The sequence below is a fragment of the Takifugu flavidus genome, chromosome 3, assembly GCF_003711565.1.
Source record: "Takifugu flavidus isolate HTHZ2018 chromosome 3, ASM371156v2, whole genome shotgun sequence".
NCBI lineage: Eukaryota > Metazoa > Chordata > Actinopteri > Tetraodontiformes > Tetraodontidae > Takifugu > Takifugu flavidus.
Window position 1 is genome coordinate 211,251 of NC_079522.1, and position 23,829 is coordinate 235,079.

At 53.3% G+C, this 23,829-nt stretch overlaps 2 protein-coding genes across 5 annotated transcripts in view; one reads left to right on the top strand and one right to left on the bottom strand.

Annotated features, from left to right (window-relative positions):
* The window catches only part of LOC130522403 (pyruvate carboxylase, mitochondrial-like), a 128,864-nt gene that overhangs the window by 29,544 nt on the left and 75,491 nt on the right, over nt 1–23,829 (bottom strand). The window lies entirely within an intron of this gene.
* Nucleotides 1,207–22,916, top strand: LOC130522404 (leucine-rich repeat and fibronectin type-III domain-containing protein 4). 3 transcript variants are annotated; one of them, XM_057026789.1, is made up of 8 exons: nt 1,207–1,357; nt 2,081–2,741; nt 11,307–11,894; nt 11,973–12,135; nt 12,771–12,941; nt 13,049–13,210; nt 13,774–14,505; nt 20,126–22,916. In XM_057026789.1, exons 3-8 carry the CDS (start codon nt 11,333–11,335, stop codon nt 21,435–21,437), a joined length of 3,102 nt encoding a protein of 1,033 aa, XP_056882769.1. In that variant the 5' UTR covers nt 1,207–1,357; nt 2,081–2,741; nt 11,307–11,332; the 3' UTR covers nt 21,438–22,916. The 3 variants fall into 3 exon arrangements, with proteins under 3 accessions (XP_056882769.1, XP_056882770.1, XP_056882768.1); XM_057026790.1 differs by lacking the exons at nt 1,207–1,357; nt 2,081–2,741 and adding an exon at nt 8,164–11,114; XM_057026788.1 differs by lacking the exons at nt 1,207–1,357; nt 2,081–2,741 and having other exon boundaries at nt 11,126–11,894.

Below are 23,829 nucleotides of genomic sequence, written 5' to 3' on the forward strand. Positions count from 1 at the left end.
GACCATGCAGATCAATGCATCCAACCAAAAGAAACCGGATCGGGATCACATGATGCCGCCACATGTGGCAGGTTCCCCTCTGTCAGCGCGGGACCGTGGGTCCAGCGTCCGGCGCGTCGGAGGGGAAAAACATGCTCAACCAGCGTCTGAAGTCCTATCAGCTCCGCTCCTTCCGTCCTTCCATTCCCAACTCTTATCTCCCTCAGCCTCTCCTCTACCTCCCCTCTCGTTCCGTCACGCGCATCTTAATCGTCCTGCTTCGCTAGACCCCATCTACGCTTCCGGACCAGGAGTTGCTCGAAGCCACGGAGAGCCTGGCTTATCTCCTCCCCCTTGACTCTCTTTCATCCCTCTATCAGCGTCGGAGCAACAAGATGGTTGGAGAAAGTAAATAATACAAACGCTGCGAGTCACAACGCTTTGATCCAGAGACATTTTCTTCCCGTTCTTGCCTCCAAAAAGTTATGAAGTCAGGGCAGGTTAGGTGACTTCCTGTTAGGTGACTTCCTGTTAGGAAGCAGCAGGAAGTGGCGTTCCCTGGTGTGAACCCGAGTCTGGATGACCTTTCAGACCTGCTCAAACGACGCAGAACCCTGAGGAAAAGAACTCCGGTCCATTTAAGGTGGACCAAAGTTTCACAATCAGCACCATCAAATGAGAATTAAAACTCTCCTGCTTCCTTTTCCCTCCCCTTTCTTTAGCATCTCACACTCCTCCCTTCCCCTCTCCTGCTACTCGTCTTCATTTCTCCCTCCTCACACACACACACACACACTCTCGGCGGAAGCTAGCAGAGACGGATCACACTCCGCTCTCGGGAATCACACGCTCCTCTCCACCAGATAAGGACACGAGTAAGCCAGAAAGAGGGGATTGTACAGAACCGCAGAGATCCGGATGTTTAGAGCCTCAGCAGAGGCATCCTGAAGAAGAGCTTTCTAAAAATATAAACCAGCTTACGCCATTTTTCCTCCTCCGTCCCTCCCCCCCGCCATGTCCCCTCCTTCATTCAGTACCTGTTCTGTGGATTAACATGACTTAAAATTCAATCAGGCTGTAGTCGGCGACAGAGGAGGCAGACAGAGCGCCGCAGCTGTCGAGACCGAGCGAGGGAGGGAGAAAGAGAGAGGAGAGAGAGGAGAGAGAGAGAGAGGAGGGGAGAGAGGAGAGAGAGAGAGAGGAGGGGAGAGAGGAGAGAGAGAGGGAGGGAGAGAGAGAGAGAGGAGAGGGAGGGAGAGAGAGAGAGAGGGAGAGAGAGATGGGTGTTTTTCCACCGAGCTGACACGGAGAAGCTGCGGAGAGAGTGAGATGTGGAGGTTTCTGTGGAGTTATCCAGGACAAAAATCACGGAATCCAGGTGAGTAACTCCGTCTTTTCACTCAGCGAAGGGCACAAAAAGGGAGGGAACGAAGGTAGAGACGGACAAGAGGCATTCAGGACCGCGGGCGTCCGTAAAGTCGGTGCCAGGGGAGGAGAATTAAGAGGGAAGAAGGATGGAATTTAATCAGGAAGGAGGGGGACGGGGGGGAGAAAAGTGCCTAAAATAAGCCAGCCGCTGCGCTAACGAAAACACTTCCGAAGAGACGCAGCGAGCGCACGGCGTCGGGGCGAGATAAAGAGATCGTCTCCTTCAAGGTGTCAGCTTTCCCCGTTTGACTGGCAGGCGGCGGCTGGGGGGGGGGGGGGGTGGGGGGGGATGGGGGGCTGAGCCGCCTGACATTCAGGGGCTGATCAATAGCCCAGTTGTCCCGGTGTGTGCGTGCATGCGGGAGTGTCACTGCGCCGCTACTTTTGTGGATGCGAGCGGCGCGTTGGGCAGCACGCACGCACACACACGCACACACACACACACACACGAACGCGGCGCCTGCCGTGCGTGCGCATAGCGAGGAGCACGCACGTATGAAAGAGTCGCCCGTGCAGCTTCGGAGAATATTGATCACCTCTGATGGACAAGTGAGGCTGGGTGGAAAAATAAAGGGGGGGAGGGGGGGGGGCAAAAAAAGTGATAATGGAGTTAATGGAGTGAGCGCACGTGCACAGATGTGAGCATCATTCCCTCTTCTCCCGTCTCCTCCAGGTCGCTGGCTCCCCTCCGTCTCCCCAGCACCTCCTCCTCTGCACCTTCAAGGTCATCCAGCAACTCTTCCAAAGACGTTTCCCCAAAGCGGAGAGCACGGAGAGGTCCTGCGACACACCCTGGACGGGCGATGAGAGCGTGAGCGCGTGTTAAGAGACGCGGCACGTGTGTGTGTGTGTGTGTGTGCGTGGGGGGGGTGGGGGTGGGTGGGGGGGGCGTGAAGACCGCCGCAAACTCCTGGATCTTTATTCTCAAGTGAACTGCTCCCAAGAAGTTAAATACAGCCACGAGGGGATCGCGCCGCAACACCAGAAACAGGATTTCCAGAAAAGTGGATTCGTGGATTTTTCCTTAAAGTGACATCTCTGTTTGGGAATACCGCGCCGGGATTTTCCAGGTTTTGTTCATCTCCGGGCCCTGAGAGGATACAGTGGGACGGAAGTTTCTGCTGATACCTGCTGATAGAAGTCCTCCTGATGCGTGCAGGGGTGTGTAGCGCGGAGCAGCACAGGTATTAGTGGCGCACACAGCTGCCCCTCCACCTCTACCCCCCCGCTGGCCTGCCACCCGAGGGTGGGGGGGGTCGGTGCCAAACACACGTGCACAAAGAAGGATAACATGTGGAGCCAATTCGGATTATAGAGCCGCACAGACGGAAAAGGTAACGTCCGCACACCTGAAGCACATCACGGGGGGGGGGGGGGGGGGGGGGCTGAGGGTGGTTCGTCTTCCTGCTGCAGAATCATTTCTCACATCAATGCAGTGAACGGCAGCACTGGCTGGAGCGGGAACGCTGCATGCCCCCCCCCCACCACCACCCCTGGTCTATAAATAATGAACAGATGTGCATTCATAACAACAAACACGACCTACACACACACACACACACACAAAAGTCTCCCACGCTACTCACATGAGTGTGTTCCTTCGGCTTTAATCTATCACTCCTTTATTCTGCAGACTGCTGCCATGTTGGAATCTCTCTCCTCCTCCCTCCCCTCCTCCCTCTCCTCCCTCCCTCCCTCTCTCTCCCCCTCTCCTCCCTCTCTTCCCTCATCCCTCCCTCCCCTCTCCTCCCTCCCTCTCTCCCCTCTCTTCCCTCATCCCTCCCTCCCTCTCTCCCCTCTCTTCCCTCATCCCTCCCTCCCTCTCTCTCCCCCTCTCCTCCCTCCCCTCCTCCCTCCTCTCTCCCCCTCTCCTCCTCCCTCCTCTCTCCTCCTCCCTCCCTCCCTCTCTCCTCCCTCTCTCCCCTCATCCCTCCCTCCCTCTCCTCCCCTCCTCCCTCCCCCTCCTCTCCTCATCCCTCTCTCTTCTCCTCCCTCCCCTCCTCCCTCCCCTCCTCCCTCCCTCTCTCCCCTCTCTTCCCTCATCCCTCCTCTCTCTCATCCCTCTCTCTTCTCCTCCCTCCCCTCCTCCCTCCCTCCTATCAGATTACTCACAGCTGTGTTTCAGCTTGCATCACCTCACCTTCTGTCATCTCACCTGGCAGGTGTGAGTGATGGAGGGTCCTCGGTGTTGGAGCTCTGACTGACTGACTGACTGGGCGTACTGGGGAGGGAGGGAGGGCGGGACCAGAGATGAGGGGCCATTTTATTGGTCATTTCATTTGTGTAAACTACGAATCCAAGCAACGCTGCTTTGATGATAAAGGCATTTGTCCAGGGAGCTAACCGGATTACTAGAGTAAATCTACTCGGTTTGGTTGGAGCCAGGGGTCAAGAGGTCACTAAAGTGTTGAGTGACTTCATCCAAGGGCAGCAGATAGAAAGGACGAATGGAGAAAAGGCAGAAAAAGGGTAGATTAAAGCAGAAAAGGTGCAATGATGAACGGCTTATGGCAGCGGAGGGAGGGAGGGAGGGAGGTGGGGAACAATGGAGGGATGAGGAAGAGCTGCGGATGATAGAATCTTTCAAGACATGACAGAGGAAAACTCTCTGAAGGATTGATGAGTAAATGAGATAAGATGTTGGATCTAACCCCGACTGACGAGATGATATTAAAACGTTTGCAAAGAGGCAAAAATAGAGCAGGAAGGACAGAATTAGAAATGACAGATGCTTCTTGTTGTGTTACCTTCTATTATCCCCCAATTAAAAAGACCAGTTTTACCATTAAAGACGTATTTGGAGACGGCCGCCGGCGTCTTCGTGCCAATTACCAGCTCAGAAAGGAACGCTGAACAACACAGATTGTGCGTAAAACAATAGAAGCACGTGTCAACCGGTTTTATGAAGAGGGAGCGCGTTTAATAAGCGGAGCAGGGCTCATTTCCTGCTCTGCTCACCGTTTACAGCAGTTTTGGGTCTCTTTGTGAAGGGCGATGCTAACTCTAGAGACAACCTTTTCAAGTCCAACAAAAAGGCCTTCGGATATCCGTGAACCAAACGGTACTTCTGTAATTGACTCCGCTCCTGCGAGTGACGATAGGACTACTGAGCAGGTGAGGCTCACCTGGGCCAGACCACCCAATCAGGGCCGAATAATCACAACTGCTTTGTTAGCGCCCGCCGTGGCCCGCCGCTAGCCAGGGTGGGCTGCCATTTCTGAGGGGCGGCGAGCAGATGGGAGGCTCGCTGTTGCCAAAACGGACTGGGAAGTGGATGAAGGGATGGTGGGAAACTGCCGGCACTTGCAGAGCGACTGCAGTTGTTGTGAGGTTGCGCTAATGTGGCAGCAACTCGCCGTAGGGGGAGGGGCTTAACGAGCAATCAAGGCTCGGCAGAGACCGAGTGATTACATTGTTGGGCTATATCGACTTCCCCTCAGATGAGGGCGGAGCCTGGAGATGATGGCATCAAAGAAGACATCAAAACAGAGGCGGGATGATGGAGCCTTTGAGCTTTCGATCAAGGCCAGAAGTGATTCGAACGCCCCCCAAACAAGAGAGCCACGTCAGGATGCGGCAGATAAACGGCCGGAGAAACAAATGATGGACGGCGCCGAGAAAGAAGAGCGAAACAAATGAAACAGCAGGCCACTGTCAACCGAGGAAGGTGATGATGGAGGGGCAGAGAATCATCGTGTGATGAAGAGGAGTAATTACAAGACTGACTGACTCTGATGGGGACCGACACTCCGAGGAGAGAGCCGGTGATGAAAAATGAAAAGCTAAGTGATGACACTTGAGAGGCTGAGGATGAGAGGGGAAGGGGACGGGGACGGGGACGGACCTATAATGTCTGGGAGGGAAAGCACGCGGTGCCGGAGAGGGAGGGGTGGCGGACGGGGCGCCAGCAGAACACTCAGCTATGAAAGGTCGGGCTGTTACAGTCCACCTCCGAACATAGCGAATGCTAATTAGCAAGAAAGGTTAATTCAATCTCAAGTAATCAACCAAAAATGGTCAATAAATTGACTCGTTCCCGCGCGGGCAGAGGCAGAAGTCCGATGGAACGGTCCGACCGAGTCGTTAGCGTAGCTCGACTGGCTCCTTAAACGGGCTGCTCGATGAATCGACCGAATTAATATTTAGACCCGCGAGCAGGGCTGGAAATGCTAAACCCAGGGAGAGGATTAAAAAACAAAAAAAAGGGGGTGAAAAGAGACTCCTGAGATGGATGAAAGGAGACGAGAGAACTGTTGACTGGCTGCTTAACCACAGCAGGCACCTGATGAGCAGGCTGATCAGAGGAAGCCGCTGGAGCCGGGCCCAGAGATGGTTTTGGGGAATGGGAACTGGGAGGGGGATTAGAGGAAGGGGAGTGATAGATGCTAACTGGGATTAACAAGTTAGCTGGATAATTGCTAAAAAAAAAAAAGGGAAAAAAAGCCTTCTAACATCTTGTTAATTAATTCTAAAATGACATAAGGAAATCAAGAACATTTACCGGCAGATTTATAATCCTCAAATGTGGAAAAGAGCCTTTAAGCCTTATGGGGCAGCACCGCTACAACAGCTGCATATTAGCATAGCAACGCCTAGACAAACAAACCCCACAGGTGGTTTTCTGCACCCCAACCACCCTCGACAGATGTAGCACCACTGCAGACACGCAGGTGAGCCTCGGCGGGCAGAGAAAACACGCGGGGGGGGGGGAGTAAAGCGGATCACGCACAGACGGCAGATGCTACATGTTAGCTCATGTAGCGAGGAGCGGGGCGCTGACCGTGCAGTTGATCTCGGTTGGAGACACGTGAGCAGGCGAGCCGGTAGAATCGGGCCCGTTGTGCTGCTCATTCAGGCTACATTTAGCAGGCGGCGCGAGGTCTCCGATTGGAAGAGTAGTGGCTAAGTAGTGCTGGTTCTGATCCGTGTCTGTGGGCGGAAGTGGAGCGGGCCTGGTTTAAAAGCAACAGTTCCTCCTGGCTGACCCTTAAAGGGACGCCGCACGCCGCCGCACGCCGTCCAATTCATATAAATCTCTCCACAAGTGCGTCTGGACTCGGAACACATCAGCTCCTTCACATCAGCTCTTTTGGAAGCGGGCCCAGAACGCGGGCTGCAATCGGAGGTTTTATGGGCAAAACAAGTCGAAAAATTTATGCCGCGTTTGTTTTTACGATCGCGCCGATTGATGGCGGCCCCAAACTCCCGAAAACCGCCGCCAAGTGGCTTCGGTAGGGATCGCGGCTCCTTTAACGAGGCGCCGTGGCGTCGTGCTCAACGAAGACTCCGCACCCAAACAGGAGTCGGCGGGAAAACAAAAAAAAGCTATTAATTATCGCCCTTTTTGTCGCCTTCCATTTTAAACTCTATTACTGCGCAGTTTAATGAGACGCCGCCGCCGTCTGGAGCGAAAGAAGCAAGATCACTCATAAGGCAGCTGTTGAATGCTAACACCCTTATGGATGCAGGACCCTTAAACACTACAAGCCTCAACTTCTTCAATCAGACCTGTTTTATTCCACATCAGGCTTTCTGCCTTCCTGTCGGAGCCATAATGACGCCCGTTGCTGTAGTGACACGGCAGGAAACCCGCTAAGCGTGAGCGGGAATAAAGTCTTTTTTTCTCCTTCTATTCCCTGAGTGTCAATTCACACAAGTTTGTCACCAAAGGAGACAGATTTCCTTTGAGAAAAGGCTAAAAACAGCCAGACAGATGGAGCCCATCCTTCACCGGATCATTTACGAATGCTAACGTCAGCAAATATTACGCTAGTCAACAAGCTACGCTGCTGCAGTCGAATGGGAAAACTGGGAGATTGATTAGTAAGGACGGAAAAGCAACATTCCTTAACAGCGTCTCGCTCTCCAGGAGCCAGAAAAGATGACGTGAGGAGCACAGATCTATAATCCTCATCCAAAAAAACAACTTATTTACACAACTTATTTTGATTTGTAAAAAAAAAAAAAAGTTCCAGGAATAATCAAAATCTTCCAAACAGGATGGATTCCAACAGGCTCCACTGAGCCGGAGTCGAGCTGTTTATTATTGTTGTGCCTCTGAGGAGGTTTCAGGGAGGAATTAGTGGAGCGGCTGTTTCTGGAGAGTCGCCCTTTAGTTGAGAGGAAACAGCTTCCCTCTGAAAGTTCCCTTCTTTTTGACCGGGGGGGGGGGGGTCATACTAGGAATGGGGATGGATGGGGGCCCCCGCCCGCTCAGCGCCTAAACACGCGTTTCGTTGCCCAGCTGCTCCAGGGCACGCTCGTCCCTCCCGCTCGCTCCACCCCCCTGAACTCTTCACCATCTTGTGCAATCGGCTCCCATTTTCTTCTCCTTGTTGCTCCCCCTCGGTGCGTTTGCTGCAGTTTATCTGCTTCCACGCACGACCCCCCCCCCCGCTGAAGGAATAAAGAGGACGGAGTAGGACAGGAATGACGGGAGTGGTGGTATCAAAAGGACGAGTGGGCTTCCAGTACACACGGTGCTGCGTGAAGAGGCTCCGTGGGCGTCCTTTTGTTCCTTGCCTGCAGAGCTGGAGTGTGTGTGCGTGTTTGTCGGCCTCCTATAATTACGAGTGTGTGGGAAGGCTGTTTTGGTGCGCTTGTTTCTGCGTACGAGCGCTCCCTCCCAGCACCGAGGGCCTGGAGTGGAACCTCGCGTGCGTTCCCAGACCGGATCCCGGATCTGCAGCCATGTCTCCTGACTTTCCCCTCCGCCTCCCACGGGGGGGTGGGGTGGGGTGGGGTGGGGGGGTACCTATTCACACTCCAATCTCATCGGTGGATTACCGTGCTGGTGATAAGTGGCTTTGGAGGGCTCATACAAATCCCCTTGTTTGTAAACACTGCAACATTCCCCACGTTGATCTAAGTCGATTACGGACTAATGGCATTTGTGGGATCTGGAGTGGGCGTAAAAACACGGACACAAGTGCAGATTTTATTAACCTGCGTCTTAATAGGGATTAATTAACGGCAGCGTGTGAGAGGATGACATCCATAACGGTCCGTAGAGGAGCAATGGAACGGGTGTCAGCCTTCAAGGGTGCTGGGGCTCTCTAAGGTGAAGGATCCTGTAGATCCTAACGGAGCGCCGCCTGGAGCCGCCCTAAACTCAGCGTGTAATGGGGTTTGGGTTCTGAGGTCTCACCGAAATATTAACCAGGACTCGTAGCTGTTAGCCACCACGTTCTGGCCACCCGGGGAGGTGGCGCGCTCTCCCGGGACTCTGGTGGGTGTTAACAGAAACTTTTTTTGGGAACTTTGAGTGAGGCCAGCGCCCGTCTTGAGCTCTCAGGAGCGCTGGAACACATCCAAAAATAGAGCCCAACAAAAAAAGACCCAAACATTTCTCCACCACATAACAGAATTAGATCTCTGTTGTTCTCCGACCGTCCGTCATGCTCTCCCTTTTCCTTCCCAGCTAAATGGCTAGCGGTGTTAGCTCTATACTGCAGCGGTTGCTGCTTTAGCATTAAGCTTAGTCAGCCCGTTTTTATTGCTTATTTAGCCTCACGCTCGTCCCTGAACGCAGGGCATCAATACACAAGTGAGCATCAAATGTTCATCTCTGTGCCGCTGTAACTGCTTGGCTAAATGAGCTTTACGTTGCCGTGGCTTCTCAATCACCCAGAACGTTCTGCTAATAGAAGCTCTTTATTGAAGGCCTGATAATCTGTAATTGTTGGCTGACCAGAGGCAACCCCGAGATGTTTTACCAGCAAAACAGAGAGAAAAACCTCTTCTACAGACCATAAAGACCTTAGCTTGTGTTTGCTACAGCTAACCTCCGGCTAACCCACTCCCCTGAAGGCATCGGCATAAAAAAGAAGCAGAAATAAAAGCTTCTGCAATCAATTACCGAGGCAGAGGATGGAGACAGTCCCACCCAATAAACCTTTAGGCCTGCAAAGCGTGCACAACAGTGTCAGCGAACAGGGGATGGTCTTATCCATCCCTCTGGGTCAGATCGATCGCCTGGCGGACGGATCGGTTACACCTCACAGTTTGGACACGGCGCTGCTCCGAGCTGCAAATACGACCTGCAACCAGGAGACGAGGAGGGAGGAAGGGTGGAGTCGGGAAGGGCGGGAGACACGTCAGAGCAGAACAGAAACCCTTGTTTACAGGCCAGTTTGGCTGTAAGCAAGAAGTGGAGAGCAGGAAGGCTCTGATGGGCCCACGGAGTCAGCAAACCATCGAGATGAGACAAAAGGAGGGGGGCCGTCGCGGGGTGAAGCCCAGACCCATAACATTGTCATTCTCCGGTTGCCTGAAGGGCAGACGAGGCACAGAAATAAAGAGGAATGGAATGAGATGCAAAATAAAGGAAATGTGAACATTTGCAGCGCAGCCACCGGCGAAGGAGAGAAAATGGCTGCAGCACGCGGGGACGCTAGCAGAGGAGCGGGGGACAGGTGCAGACGTGGGCGTGAGGAGAAGCAGCAGGTAGAAGACTGGGTAAGAAAAGGTCCACCGATAGAGCGCCGACAACAACGTAGGAACGCACCTACGTGTTGACATTCAAGCCGTCTGAGGAGCTTTCAGAGCTCAACAACACAAACGGCTGATGACGGGCTAGCTGCTGCTTGTTTTTCAGCAGTTGGTTTCGCTTCGCTGCGGCTTTACATTTCAGTCTGCGCATCTCTGCGGGAGCTTGGCAAGAGCTACGAACCCCCACCCACCCACACACACACACACACACACACACACACACACACACACACACCCTGAGACAAGGATGTAACAGTCTGTGCTACTTTTGCTAGCCTAAAACCTGTTCTTGGGTGTCTGAAACTTTAATGGTTATCCCAGCCTATTAAAAGTGTTCTAATAGCAGCATTTTCTTATAATAATGGCTAAACGTCCCACCTAAAAGTCTTAAAATGAAATGACTCACATTAAAAAAAAAGAAAAAAGAAAAGGTAATGGTACCATTTCCATAAAGCCTTCGGTAATCCTGTGTAATCTGTCCCCATTATCTAGAAAAGACGTCCATTTTCTTCACTTCTCTTTGCTCTAACGTTCAAAACATTCAGAGATAAAACTGTTGATTCAAGCATGACGTTTCTCTTATCTTAGCGTTGCAGACTTGGTTTAAAAAAAAAGAAAAAGGCGGGGGGGGCACTTTAGCCTGACTAATGTAGCTAAAGAGAAGCCCGTGTATTTGGAAAAAGACCAAAGGGAAGCATGTAGCGGGGAGGAGAAGACAAACCAGCAGGCTTTGATATCAGCGCGGCTTCAATATTTGAGCTAAGTGATAGACCCTCCGCCGGTTTCACGCTGAAAAGATCAAAGACGGCACCTTGAGTGGAAAACATTGAGCCAGCAAATTTGGCTGCGACCTGTAAAGTCAGCACCACGCCGCTGAGGCTGGCGCCCAAAGGTGGCCCAAGTTCCGCACGTTTCTGCTCGTTAGCTTTAGCATCACTCCCCAACACTCAGTATCCAGGTTGCAGTTGCCATGACGACTGTTGGACGTGTCAATCAGAGGCAGTGACTCACCTCCATACCTTATTAACACGTATTTACAGACCGTGTGAATTCACTCGGCTGCTCTGCGAGTTTTTCCTTTTTTCCGACTTTGCTGAGCAACACTGGACTGACGACGCCATGGAAACGGGACTGGTGACCCCGTTTAATTGATGACCTACAGTCTTCAGAGCTGTAGTGATGAAGCAACGCTCTAATCCACTCTTCCAGGTTTATAGGTAACCGTTACTGCGGGGAGCAGCTGCCTTTAATCTTCGGGGAGGTGGTTGCCAGGCAATAAGCTCCCGGTGTAAGAAGATCCACGGGCCTCCGAGTTAGCAGGAGATTTCTGCTTGGTCAATAGTTCTGGACTTGTTTGGTGATGCGTGTGCTCCTAACTGTGCCTGAACCGCGCCTGTCTCTGCCCTCAGGTCTGTGGATCGCCAGGCCTTCTACCATGCCTGTCCCCCCACCCCTCACTCCCTGCAGACACAAACACCTGCCCGACCGGCACCGCCGCCCCGAACGCCGCCCCGCCCCCGTCCCTCCCTCCCTCCCCTGGCTCGCTCTCTTCCGCCCGCTCCTCATCTTCGCCCTGCCTTTCACGTCCCACCTCATCCCCTGCGCCTGCTCCAGGACTAGCAAAAGAACCCTCCCGGACGCCGCTCCGGCGTTCCACTGGCTGACCCTGGTCACATGCTGCCTGCTGCCCTCTCTGATTGGAGCGGGGGAGACATGGGGCGTGGTCTCCACCTGCCCTTTCCACTGCGTGTGCCGGAACCTTTCGGAGTCGCTCAGCACGCTGTGTGCTGACAAAGGACTCCTGTTCGTCCCGCCGCACGTGGACCGTCGCACGGTCGAGCTGCGGCTGGCGGACAACTTCATCACGGAAGTGGGCGGGAACGACTTTGTCAACATGACCGGATTGGTTGACCTGACTCTGTCCAGGAACACCATCCACCTCATCCGGCCGATGGCCTTCGCCGACCTGGAAAGTCTGCGCTCTCTCCATCTGGATGGTGGGTGGGGCAACGGTCCAGCGGCGCCGCTACTGGCCCGGCGGCTCATTCTAAACCCGATCCCTTCATCCCTTTCAGGTAACCGACTGACGACGGTCGGCCCCAGGGACCTGGCGGGCTTGGTCAACCTGCAACACCTGATCGTCAACAACAACCAGCTGGTCAAAGTCTCCGCTCAGGCCTTCGACGACTTCCTGCTCACGCTGGAAGACCTTGACATGTCCTACAACAACCTCAGGAGGTGAGCGTCCAAGACGGGAAACAAAAACACGCCTTAAGGAGTATTATCGTATCGAGCAGCTTTTGTCCTCTCGCCAACCTCCAAAACGACTTAAATGATGCGTGGTGCCGTTAACTGGGAGAAAGATCCAAGCGTAGAGCGGATCTTTCATTCTAATTAAGGTGAAAAATGCTCCACCCTGGAAGTGGATCACATCATATATGATGAGAGAGTGATCCAGGCAAGGTCACCCGCTGGTGTGAGATAATTGGGAAGGGAAATGGGGGCACCAGGTGTCAGAGCAGCTAAAACCCGGTTAAGTGTCATTTTTTTTAGCAGATTCTCATCACACGACTCCTGAACTTGAGGATGTCATTTAATTACCCACCTGGGACCTGGTGCCGAGTAAGGAGGCAACAACCGCGACATATTTACGAATGATTCGATTTTAGCTACAGGAGCTATAAGATGAGCTATAAGATGAGCTCAGCGCCGTGGTCCCAGCTGCGGTTGTCCCACTGTGGGACCATCTGTTGTCACAGCCATCAATAATTTAGTAACTTGTTCTCCTTTTCAAATAATTAATTCTGTGTATCATGGGCTAAGTGCCTGGGAGTGTAATCTAACGCATCTTACATAACCATCCTTACTGACAGGGTCCCGTGGGAGTCCATTCAGAACATGGCCAGCCTCCACACACTCAATCTGGACCACAACCTGATAGACCACATCGCAGAAGGAGTCTTCGGGGAGTTGTACAAGCTGGCCAGGCTGGACATGACCTCCAACCGGCTGCGCACGCTGCCTCCAGACCCTCTATTTGCAAGGTGAGCTTTGCACGCCACCCTGAAGGCGAGGAACCAAGGCCTCCTGGCTAAACTCAGGGGCTATGAGGACGTGTGTTGGTGTGTGATGGGCCTGCTTTGGTCTCCAGGTCTCAGACGGGCGCCATCAGCCCCACGCCCTACAACGCCATCACAAGCCTGAACTTCGGCGGGAACCCGCTGCACTGCAACTGTGAGCTGCTGTGGCTACGCCGGCTCATCCGCGGGGACGACATGGAGACGTGCGCCACGCCACCTCATCTGGCTGGAAGGTAAAGATATACGGCTGGATCATGGTGGAATTAATTACCCTCCGGGCTATAATCACAGCAGAAACAACCCAACGCCTCATCTGTCCTTCAGCGCCACTCGTCTAATTGCAGCCGCCACATATTAATTGGAACGTTGTTTACGTTCGTAAAGAACTGGGTCAGAGACCCCGAGGACGTTCAGACCCAACTTTTGAAACAATCAGAAATTTGCCATCTCTCATTTCTCCCCCCTGCATTTTAATTTTCCAGCCTGGCCCTCAAGTTTAAAGGACGCCAGAAGCGAGGATAAAAGGAGCATCGTTTCTTCATCCCTCACCATTAATTACCGCTCGATTTGTCCCTTCTGAAGCAGCCCAGCACGGGGATTTCTATGGATCCTGGTGCGCGGCTGCACTCCGAACCCATAAAGCAAAAGACTAAAACACAGATCTTAAGGATAATGGCCCCCATTATCTGATAAACTCACCTCACAGGAATAAAACAACTATGAAATATGGGCATGGAGGCACGTTCCTCCCTCTGCCTCCGTCAGCGTTTTAATCCACCCTCTCCCTCCTTCGCAGATATTTCTGGTCCATTCCTGAGGAGGAGTTCACTTGCGAGCCGCCTCTCATCACCCGTCACACCCACAAGCTGTGGGTGCTGGAGGGCCAGCGGGCCACGCTGAAATGCCGCGCCATCGGGGACCCCGAGCCTGTAATCCACTGGGTTTCGCCAGACGACCGCATCGTTGCCAATTCCTCCAGGACAAGCTCATTCATCAACGGGACTCTGGACGTCCTGGTGACGGTGTCCCGGGACGACGGCGCGTACACCTGCATCGCCATCAACGCGGCCGGCGAGGCCACGGCGACCGTGGACCTGAAAATAATCCCTCTGCCTCATCGGGGAGGAGCCGCGGGGAACACGGGGAATAACAACCCCAAAAACAACAGGAACGCCACCAATGGGATTTTACGGACTGACCCGGGCTCTTCGGATATCAGCACTGGTAAAAATGGAGGGATTAACAACGGCGCGGGGCGTGGGGGGGAGGCCGAAGACGGGAGGAGAGGCGAGGGCGAGGAGGACGAGGCGGAGGGCAACAGGGTCTCCGGAGCAGAGAGGAGCGACGGCGGGAGCGTAGAGGACGACGACGGCGGTGGCGACGAGGAGGGGATAATTGTTGGGGTGCAAGGGGTGACGTCGACCTCGGCTCAGATCCGATGGGATTTGGGACGCCTGTCCACGGCGTACGTTGTTTGGATGTACCAGATACAGTACAACTGCACCGCCGACGAGACCCTCATATACAGGTGAGTCCGGCTGTTTATCCAAAACATTCCCTAATCCAGACAAATATCGGAAGCAAAGCGCTCGTTTCGGCCCAACGACCCGCCAGAGAAGCCGTAAAGCCAGTCGCCAAAGGGAACGTGCTCCAGCTTGTCCCCCGCCTCTAAAATGAATATCCTGTCCTCTAAAATATTTATCCAGTACAGCATGACACCGGTACCACAGCCGTTCACCTCGCACACGCCGGAGCCGGAGCCGGAGCTCGGGAGGAACCAATGTGCGGGAAAACTAAGGGATGGAGGCTGGGAGGAAGTTAATAATTCATTTCCACCTCTGCAGGAGTCGTCGACTCAACAGGTGGACTGTCAGCTGACGTGATTTATGGGGGGGGGGGAGAGTTCCTGGGCGGAGATGTTTCGTCACGAAAGGAAACGTCTTTGAAATCTGAGGCAACATTTACTCATTCGCCAAAATGCACCATTTTGCATTTGGAACCAGTTTCCCCCCCAAACACTGGGACCTGGGACTGATGTAGAGACAGAGGTGAGAATGGGGGGGCGGGGGGGCAGCGGGCAGCTTCCAAGGGTATTAGCAGGGGACATGACAGGGGAGACATAATTGGAAATCTAGGAAAAAAAAGAGTGCTAGTATAACGAGACGGATTGAGGAAAAGCTAGGAAGATGGCAGATGGGGGGGGAGTGATGGATGGAGTCAGGCGGGAAGGACGGGTGAATCCTGAGACGGAAACGGTGCCTCGGAGGTTTGAGAGGGAATTGGAGGAGATGGGGAAAGCTGCGGGGGATGCGCTCCGCACAAATCCTCTTGGGAGACATTGAGGAGCAAGAATGATGGGCAGGAGCGGGAAGAACGACAGACAATAAAGGGGAAGAAGAAAAAGTTCAAGCCGAGACGGTCCGCGAGGAAAAGGCGGCATTTGAGGCTTTTAAACGCGTCAAAGAAATGAAGATGAGCGGTGAATGTCGTGGTGGGGTGGAATTCCAGAATTACCACCGGAGGAGAGGAGAAGGGGAGGGCGGAGGAGGGGAAAACGTGCACGTGGAGAGCGTGAGTCAACCAGACGCCATCAAGCTCGTTAGAGCCGAATCTGCACTAATATTACGACTGTCTGCCGAGCTAATTTTTGCCATCAGTAGATTGTCAAGCGTGCTAATTCAAAGAGACAGAAACGGCCTCCTGCTCCCGTCTCCAGAGCCCCCCCCCCCAAACTTTCATTAAAAACATAAGTCTTTATTAATTGCTGCGTTTAAAGAATGCTGCTCCAAACCTTAGCGGTAAATCCCCAAGTAGCGATCCCGTCGCCTAAACCAGGCTAGCAAGAGCGCCGGCGCGCCCGCCGTACGGCGTCACGCTGGGAAGATATTACAGCGCGACGCCGTTAGTGGGGGTGACGGCGCGGCTCCAGACAAGGAAACGCTGACGGGAACAAAAAGCAGCAAAACAGCGGAGAAATAAGCCAGAAAGACGGAGCCAACTGGCATCGCGGCAGGGCTGCAGAATCCACTGGGGGGGCAAATGATCTGAATTCTGACTAGAAAAATAGCTGCCAAGAGAACAGAAGGAGGGCGCGGCGGTCTCAGGCGGGAATTAAAGACACGCCGGCTTTCTGGAACGCCGAGCCGAGAGAAACGGCTAAACTGGAGAGGTGGTTTCAGAGAGGAGACGGCGAGTCCAAGGACCTTCGGGGAGGGGGGGGGGGAGACAGCTCTCAGAGGACAGAGAGGAAATGACGGGGGGTGGGGACTGAAAGAGGCATAATGGCCAGGACAGATTCCTACCCTGCCATCAGGATCCCAGCGCCAGGCCTAATAACCCACTAGCGAGGATGGAAACACGATTTAAGGATGGAGAAAGAGGAGCGGACTCAGGACGGAGGAGGGGAGGCGGCGGAATTCAGGATCAAACAAGCCAACGGCGCGAGGACGGGGCGGCGGCCATGTTGGTTTTTAAAAGACAGCAGCAGGTGGGGATGTCGTCCGAGCGGAATCCGCCCCGTCAGCCCCCCCCCCCCCAGCAAAGACACGGGGTTCCTGCAAAGGTTGCAGGATTAATGAGAAGAACGACACGTCTCCCGCGCTTGGACATATTCTGAGCCGAAGGACACGTTAATGCAGAGCGACCTCTGTGGCACCATCTGTTTGAAAGTTACTTCGGATGTATAGAGCCATGCTGGGAGGTTACACATATGTAAGGATCCCAGGGAGGGTGGGGGGGGTCGTTTCATGTCTCCGTATCTGCCCCGTCACCAGAAATGGCAACATAAAAGAGCCACTTCCTGTTGTGTCGGAGGTGTTTGTATTCGAAGTCCGACCTTTAGAAGAGTTGAGACAAGTTTTCGATCCTCTATAAATCACCGGGACACGAGGCGTGCCACCGGGGACGGGGGGGACACTTGTCCATGTCAGACAGCAGAGTTAGAGCCCTGACAGACGCCACTGTTCCACCCCGGTCATAACAGGATCAACCTTCCTGCCGGGCACACCGAGCACCCAGCCTGACATGAGATTTAATGGGAACATAAATGATCTCGGGGACAGAGAGTCCGGCTCCGGTTGGGGACAGGGAAAAAAAAATCATGTCATATTTAAGAGATGATAAAAGTCCAGAAGGAGTAAAAACTCACGGAACAAAAAAAAGAAGCGTTCAGGGTCCGACAGCCAGAGGAGACGTGATCGGACCAGCAAAAGCAGCGTTACGGGAGACATTTGGTCCAAAGCAGCTCATAATAAAACTCCATTTTATCAGTGTCTGGCATTATAATCCGAGGCACCTGGACGCGAGCTAAAATAACTCAAGGATCTTGGATTAAGTGCTTAACTCAACCAACACAAACAGCCTAATATGCTGCGGACAAAGAAACCAGTCGTCCTCTTTCTGACAGCCAATACGAGGAATCTCGCGCAGGAACGGCAGATTAGCACGTTTGCTGACACAGGACGAGGACGGAGAGGAGAGAGGGAGGACGCTGAGGGGACAAAACAGGGCTGAGCGGAACCCACGGGGCAGACGTAATTAAGTCCTAAACTACCGCGCTCGTATAAATGTCAACCCACATCGGAGGCAGAGACGGCGGGGACAAAAGAGAAAGGTTAGCCTTCGAAATACGCCTCGATTATGCTTCATCGTGTTGTTAGAATGGACCTGAAGGAAGAACCGCAGCAGGAAGACAAACGCAGGGAGAGCATAAACGGATCGGAGAAGCAGGTCAGTCCAAAAAAAAAGAGAAAAAGCTGCAGAAAGAAGAGGGGAATCAGGCCAAATGAGAGGAGATCGCAGTTAGAAGGAGAGATTAAGATTAAGGAGAGAGAAAAGACATAAGGAGGGATGAAACACATTCCAAATGGGAGGGGCAAATAGGGAGGCAGATCAAGGAAAGCAGACGGAGGGATCAGACGAATTGGTGAAGGAGACGGAAGACGCGACTCAAGAGCCCAAACCAACAAAGTTAGGACGGGAGAGATAACGAGGCGCGCAGAAACGGGCGCACATATGGTGGCGGAGCGGCACGGCGTGATGAGAACAACGATCCCGCCCCCCACCACACGTGAGGAGAGCAGCCGCTGAAAGGCGCGCACGTGCCGAGCGCCATAACTGTAAATATGTTTAATAATGCACGACGAGCAGCGTGTTCGCCGGCGCCGCCATGTATATTTCAGCGGATCCGCTCGGCGGCCTCGTTTGTTTTCAAGGGCGGCGATGAAACTAGAAATCAGCCGTGGAGGCTTAAACCAGGAAGTAGGAAGGGAGGAGGGGGCGGAGTCACCTTGGGCGCTACATAGCGCCGCTAACGGAGACGCGGTGGAAATAAGCCCATAGTTGAGGAATGAAGGCGACCGCATCTGCAGGTGATGGTTCTGGGCGGGGCCGCGCAGATTTGGGTCGGGGGGGGGGGGGGGGTTTAAAAAGAGATGAACGGAGAGGCGAGCAAAAGGATGATCAGCAGAAAAAGGGAGGAAATCCATTCATACAGGAGGGATAGAGAAAGAATGAAGAGGATAGATGGAGAGCGGATCAAAGGGAAGATGAAAAGGAGGTCTGAGGATGAACTGAATGACAGGATTTTCCCCCCCGAAGGCTGCGCAGGAAATCGCAGATGCACGACGGAATCTGGCGGCGGGTGGGGCCGAGATTTCCACGGAGACAAATGCAAAACACCCCGCGTGTTTTATTAATCCACAAATCAGCAAAGACGCCGCGCGAGCGAGCGAGCTGCAGATTACTGCCGGTGTTAAACTCCACAATACGGGCCGGTGTTTGGCGGTGAACGAGTGGAGCGCCGCCACCGTTTATTGGGGATATTAATCAAAACCGGAGCGCCCGGCGAGGTGGGGGCAAGAGGAAAAATAAAGGAAGGAAAGGAAAACGGGGCGAGCTGAGGCGGTAATGAATCGGAGAGGAAACCCGATGAATGCTCGAGAACCAGGCGGTGTAATCTCGGCGCCTTGGTTCTGTCGACTACACGGACACACGCCGTCACCGGATTAGCCAGGAACACGCTCATTTTGTTTCAGGCCTTTAATAATCCAGACCGGGTCCATTCAGACCCGAGCGCTACCGCTCCTCCCACTGGCTCTTTAACCGATAACCCCCTGCTGCGCCCGATACACTGATTTTAGCTTTCATTCGAGTCGACCACCTTTAAAGAGGAAATCGGATTTATTTACCAATTTCCAGCAGGTAATTCCCTCGGCCCATTAGCAAATTAACTCCACTTAACCCCTATTTTGACTGTTATAATGTCCGCGTTATCTGAGCAATTGCTTCGTTTTGCATCCTGCCGTGACATAACAACAATCAGCATCTGCCCCATGCGGCGTTCCACAGACCCGGGAAGGCCGTCGTCGGGAAAATGGAACGTTGAAAGAGACGCCGCCAGGCCAGTGGGGCTGTTATGGTTACACATGGTGGCGAGATCAGTCCTGCGTGGACAATGAGCTTACTTGGTGGATTTCTGGCACCGCGAGCTATAAAACTGTTCCTTAGCATCTGCTAGCTGTCAATATCTGCCCAGAGGCAACGAGCTCGGGGGCAAGTTATGGCTAAAAAAGTGATTTTAAGGAAAATTACAAGTTGAAGTGAAAATAGCTCGCATTACTCTTTTTTTTTGCTGGAATGGCGGGAAAAGGCAGAGAAACTGGGAAAAGGGACGAGATCCAAGAACAAACAACAAATTTCACTGACCAAACATTCCCAGTGAAAACAAAAACATTTGCCCACGCACAGCAGAGGTAAAATCATAGCCGTTAGCGACGGACACTTAAGCTCTGCTTCACTCTCCCACACACACACACACACACACACACGTGAAGTTTATCGCACAACACGAAGCACAATAATGCGAAACGACCCCTCCCCCACCTCTGCTTCAGTGTTTGCCTGGGCCTGCATCTCGCCATCACCCACCTCTAGCCTGTTTGTTAGCCCCGACAGCTGTTGGAACACTTACAAGTGGGACACATCAAAGCACTTCTCTTTGTTCGCAGCCCACACAGGCACTCGCCCGTTACAGGCAAATATAACCAGAGTCAAAACAGAGTCAACCTCGTTTGCGATGACAACGCGGCCCTCCGCCGTCGGAATACAAAGTGCTCGTCATGCTAATTTTTCCTCTCCCCTCTTTCCAGAATTCTGCCGTCCACCAGTGACCGTTTCCTGTTGAAGAACCTGGTGTCCGGCGTGGACTACAACTTGTGCGTTCTGGCCATCTTCGACGACACGGTCACGTCACTGGCTGCGACCAAAGTCCTGGGCTGCGCGTCCTTCTCCACCAAGGACGTCTACCCAGCCTGTCGCTCTCTCCAGGCCCACTTCCTTGGGGGGACGCTGACCATCCTGGTCGGCGGCGTGGTCGTCGTCACCTTACTTGTGTTCACCGTTGCGCTAATGGTGCGCCACCGCGTTTGCAACCACGGCGATCACATGGCATGCCACAGCAGCAACACGGAAGCGGGAGGGGGGGCCTGCTGTCAAGGTGGAAGCACAGGAGGCGGGGACAAAGGCGGAACCAGCGGGTGCTACCAGTCCAACGGGTCCGGGAACATGATGATGGTGGTCTTGCCCAATGGCGTGCCTTCCAAGAGAGGAGGGGAGAAAACCAAGGACAAGGAGAAAGAGAAGGAAATGGGGGATTCTACTTCCTCTGTGCCTCCCAAACTCCCCCCAAAACCAAGGCCGAAGCCTAAAGTCAGCGTAGAGCAGTACCTCTCGACCGGCGGCTCGGCTTCGGCGGCGCCGGGGGCAGGAAGCGAGATGGCGCTGGTGGTGAGGCAAAGGAAGCTGGAGAAGGCGCCGCCATATTCCCTTGAAAGTGACAGAACTCCCCTCTATTACTTCCCTTCCCCTCCCTCTACGCTCCCCCGTCATTCCAACCCCAGAAGCCGTCCGAAGGCACGTTTGGAACGAGAGCTGACGAATCGTGCCAGCTTCTCTCTGGCGGCGCCCCTGAGGGACCCAGAGATGTTGGACTGGGGGGTCGCCAGGGGAAGGGACAAATGGAACTCTTCACAGGCTTATCAGAGCCCCTTATCCCCTCTGCGTCCCGCTTGCGGGATTGTCAGCAAAAGGAGGCATTCCCTGGACATGGGTTCCTCCGTTGCCCTAGCAACCGATGCCGCAACAACCGTCGCCAAGCGCTACGGGGCCGTCAACTATGCCAAGCGGCTGAGCGTGATCTGGACCAGGCGGAGCCAGTCGCTCCACGGAATGCTGGTGCAGTGCGCCTCCACCACCAGCACCACATCTTCCACCACGAGCGACGAGGCCGAGAACGGCGGGGGCTTCGGGGCTCGCGGCGAGCTGCAGCGCGGCTACATCCACGCTTACAACACCACCAACTCCAACTCCAACACCGGGAACGCGGCGGGCGTGAAGGACAGAGGGAGGGAGAAAGGAAAGGAGGGGAAAAGCGCCGATGACCTGGAGGAAAGCGTCGTGTAGACCGGTATCGGAGGAGCGGCGAATGGGCTCGAGCCGAGGAGGGCAAACGGGCGAACTCGAGAAGAACTGCTGCTGCGTGAGGACGAGGAAAGGAATGCTAATCAACGTAGCTTTGATTTGCACTCGCGGACGCCAATAAAAAAAGAAAAAAAAAGAAGAAAACTGGTGCCTGGAAGTGAGGTGAGAGTTTTTAAGAGTCTCCACTGTTGACCTGTGATGCGATGGTGGAAATGTAAGTGGAGAGTGGGAGAAATATGAAAGGGGGCAGGTTTAAAGTGGTCTTTTAGGACTTACAGCTGATTTTCAGTTTAAAAAAAAAAAAGATGAAAAAGCTGCAGCTTCCAAGTCAAAAAGGAAGAGGAGCAGAGTGGATTGGGAAGGCAGGACGTGGGAGCGGGAACAGGTAGATCCCAACTGCATCCCACCCAATGGGTGTCTCCCATTATCAAACTTCTCCGAAACACAATGAATGTGACTTTTCCGCGTCCCCTGTGGTCCCGCAACGATCCCGAGCAGGGCGCATCGGACATGATCAATCGATGGGAGCTGGGAAACAGCGAGCGGAGCCCAGACGTTATTAAAAGTCAGACCACGGGATTACAGCGGAGTCGATGCGGATCAGAGGACGGACCGGACGAAGGCCTCGGACGCAACGGGTGTACATTTACCACAGACAAGCGCATCCCGGAACGAATGACGCTAGCGGATGCAGAAGCGTGCATGCAGCGATTGATCAGGGACAGGATGTGTGTGTGTGTGTGTGTGTGGTGTGTGTGTGTGTGTGTGTGTGTGTGTGTGTGTGTGTGTAAACGTTTGTGGTTGCCCCACCAGTCAGTCAACTCCATCTGTGTTCGGCTCGCGCTTTCTGGACATACTGTAAACTGAATAATGGGAGAAACCGCATCTATTTTCAGAGATTTCAGGGTGGGAAACCTGCAAATGCTCCACAGCGATCGGGATGAGCAGCGGTTTTCCTGGGAATCAGACTTTGTTGTGACTCGGATTTGCTTTAAATCCAGAATCTGAATGTTTTAGAGCGCCTGGCGTTGCTACCCGATGGAAGCCCGAACTTCTATCCTGGGGGGGGGGGGGGGGGGCAGAGAAAACTTGAACGCAAATATATAGTATATATACATATATTATATATAAAAAAAATGTTAGCGTCTCATCATGTGTTTACTGTTTGTTTCTTTTAATTTTTCTGGAGGCTGATGTTAGAAGCAGATGTGAAACCTGTTCTTCGTTTCCCAGCAAAAAACAAAAAACAAAAAAGCGGATGGTAATGAGGCGCAGAAACTTAGATCAATGCAAATACGGAAATAAACAAACAAACAAGAGCGGCCCAAAGCTGACCGGTTTCACAAGGACGACTTGATTGCTGTTGTTTCCTTTCTGTTTCTGTTCATTTTTGCCAAAGTCAGTATTGTTCTTTGAACTTGATATACTAATAAAAAAAATAAAAACTCAACACGGAACAGAGACGGACTCCAGAATCGTGTGTCCTCTTTGTCTGGTTCCAGAACCTTTTATAAGGTTCCGCCAACAAGCAGACCAGAGCTGCTACGGATGGATGGACGTTGTTGGGCTACAATAGATGGGATGATTAGCGTTTGTTTTCCTGGATAAAGATGCTTAACCAGCAGAGGGAAGAGGCTAATAAGAGGTGCGCGGTTTAAATAAAGGAGCAACGTTTTCACCAGAAGGATCAGCGCTAACGGAAGAGAAGCGATTCCATGTGGCGAACAATCGGAAGGGAGCTGCAGTAACGATAGAGAGACGGAATAAGTAAAAAGCTGTCATATTAATAGAGCTGCTCATTATCAGCCACATCTGCAGGTTGAATGAGAAGAGGCCTTTCACCGCTACCTGCGGCGGCGTTAAAGACCGAATTTGTAGCAAGATAAAGACGCGCGCTGGCAGCGGTTTGAACCTGAACGCGGCTAATTAGAACTTCTAAAAATACCGAGAACAATGCTGAAATCGTTCCCTCCGTTCCTCCTCCTCACGTTCGGGCCTCGCCTCCGGTTTTCATCGCAGCGGATGCACCAATTAAGAGACCAGAACCGGGCCATGGGATGGCGATCGGGACAACATATTGGGGGGGTTTGTCCCCGCGGACGGCTAACGAGAGTCCAGGTAGACGCTCCACGCCCGCGAGTGCTAACTGGCAAACACCAGACGTGTGAACGAGGAGAGCAGGAGTGGGAGAACAGGAGAAAGGTCAGGAGGGAGGACAGCAGAGGACACTTGCTGCCTTCAAGGACAGCACAGCAGATCTGGCGTAGCGGCCGAGACATGTCTCAGCGGCCGAGACATGTCTCAGCATACATTAGTCTCCAAACACTCGCTCGCTAAACCGTCTGACAGGTGGTCTTAAAGCAGCGCACGAGTG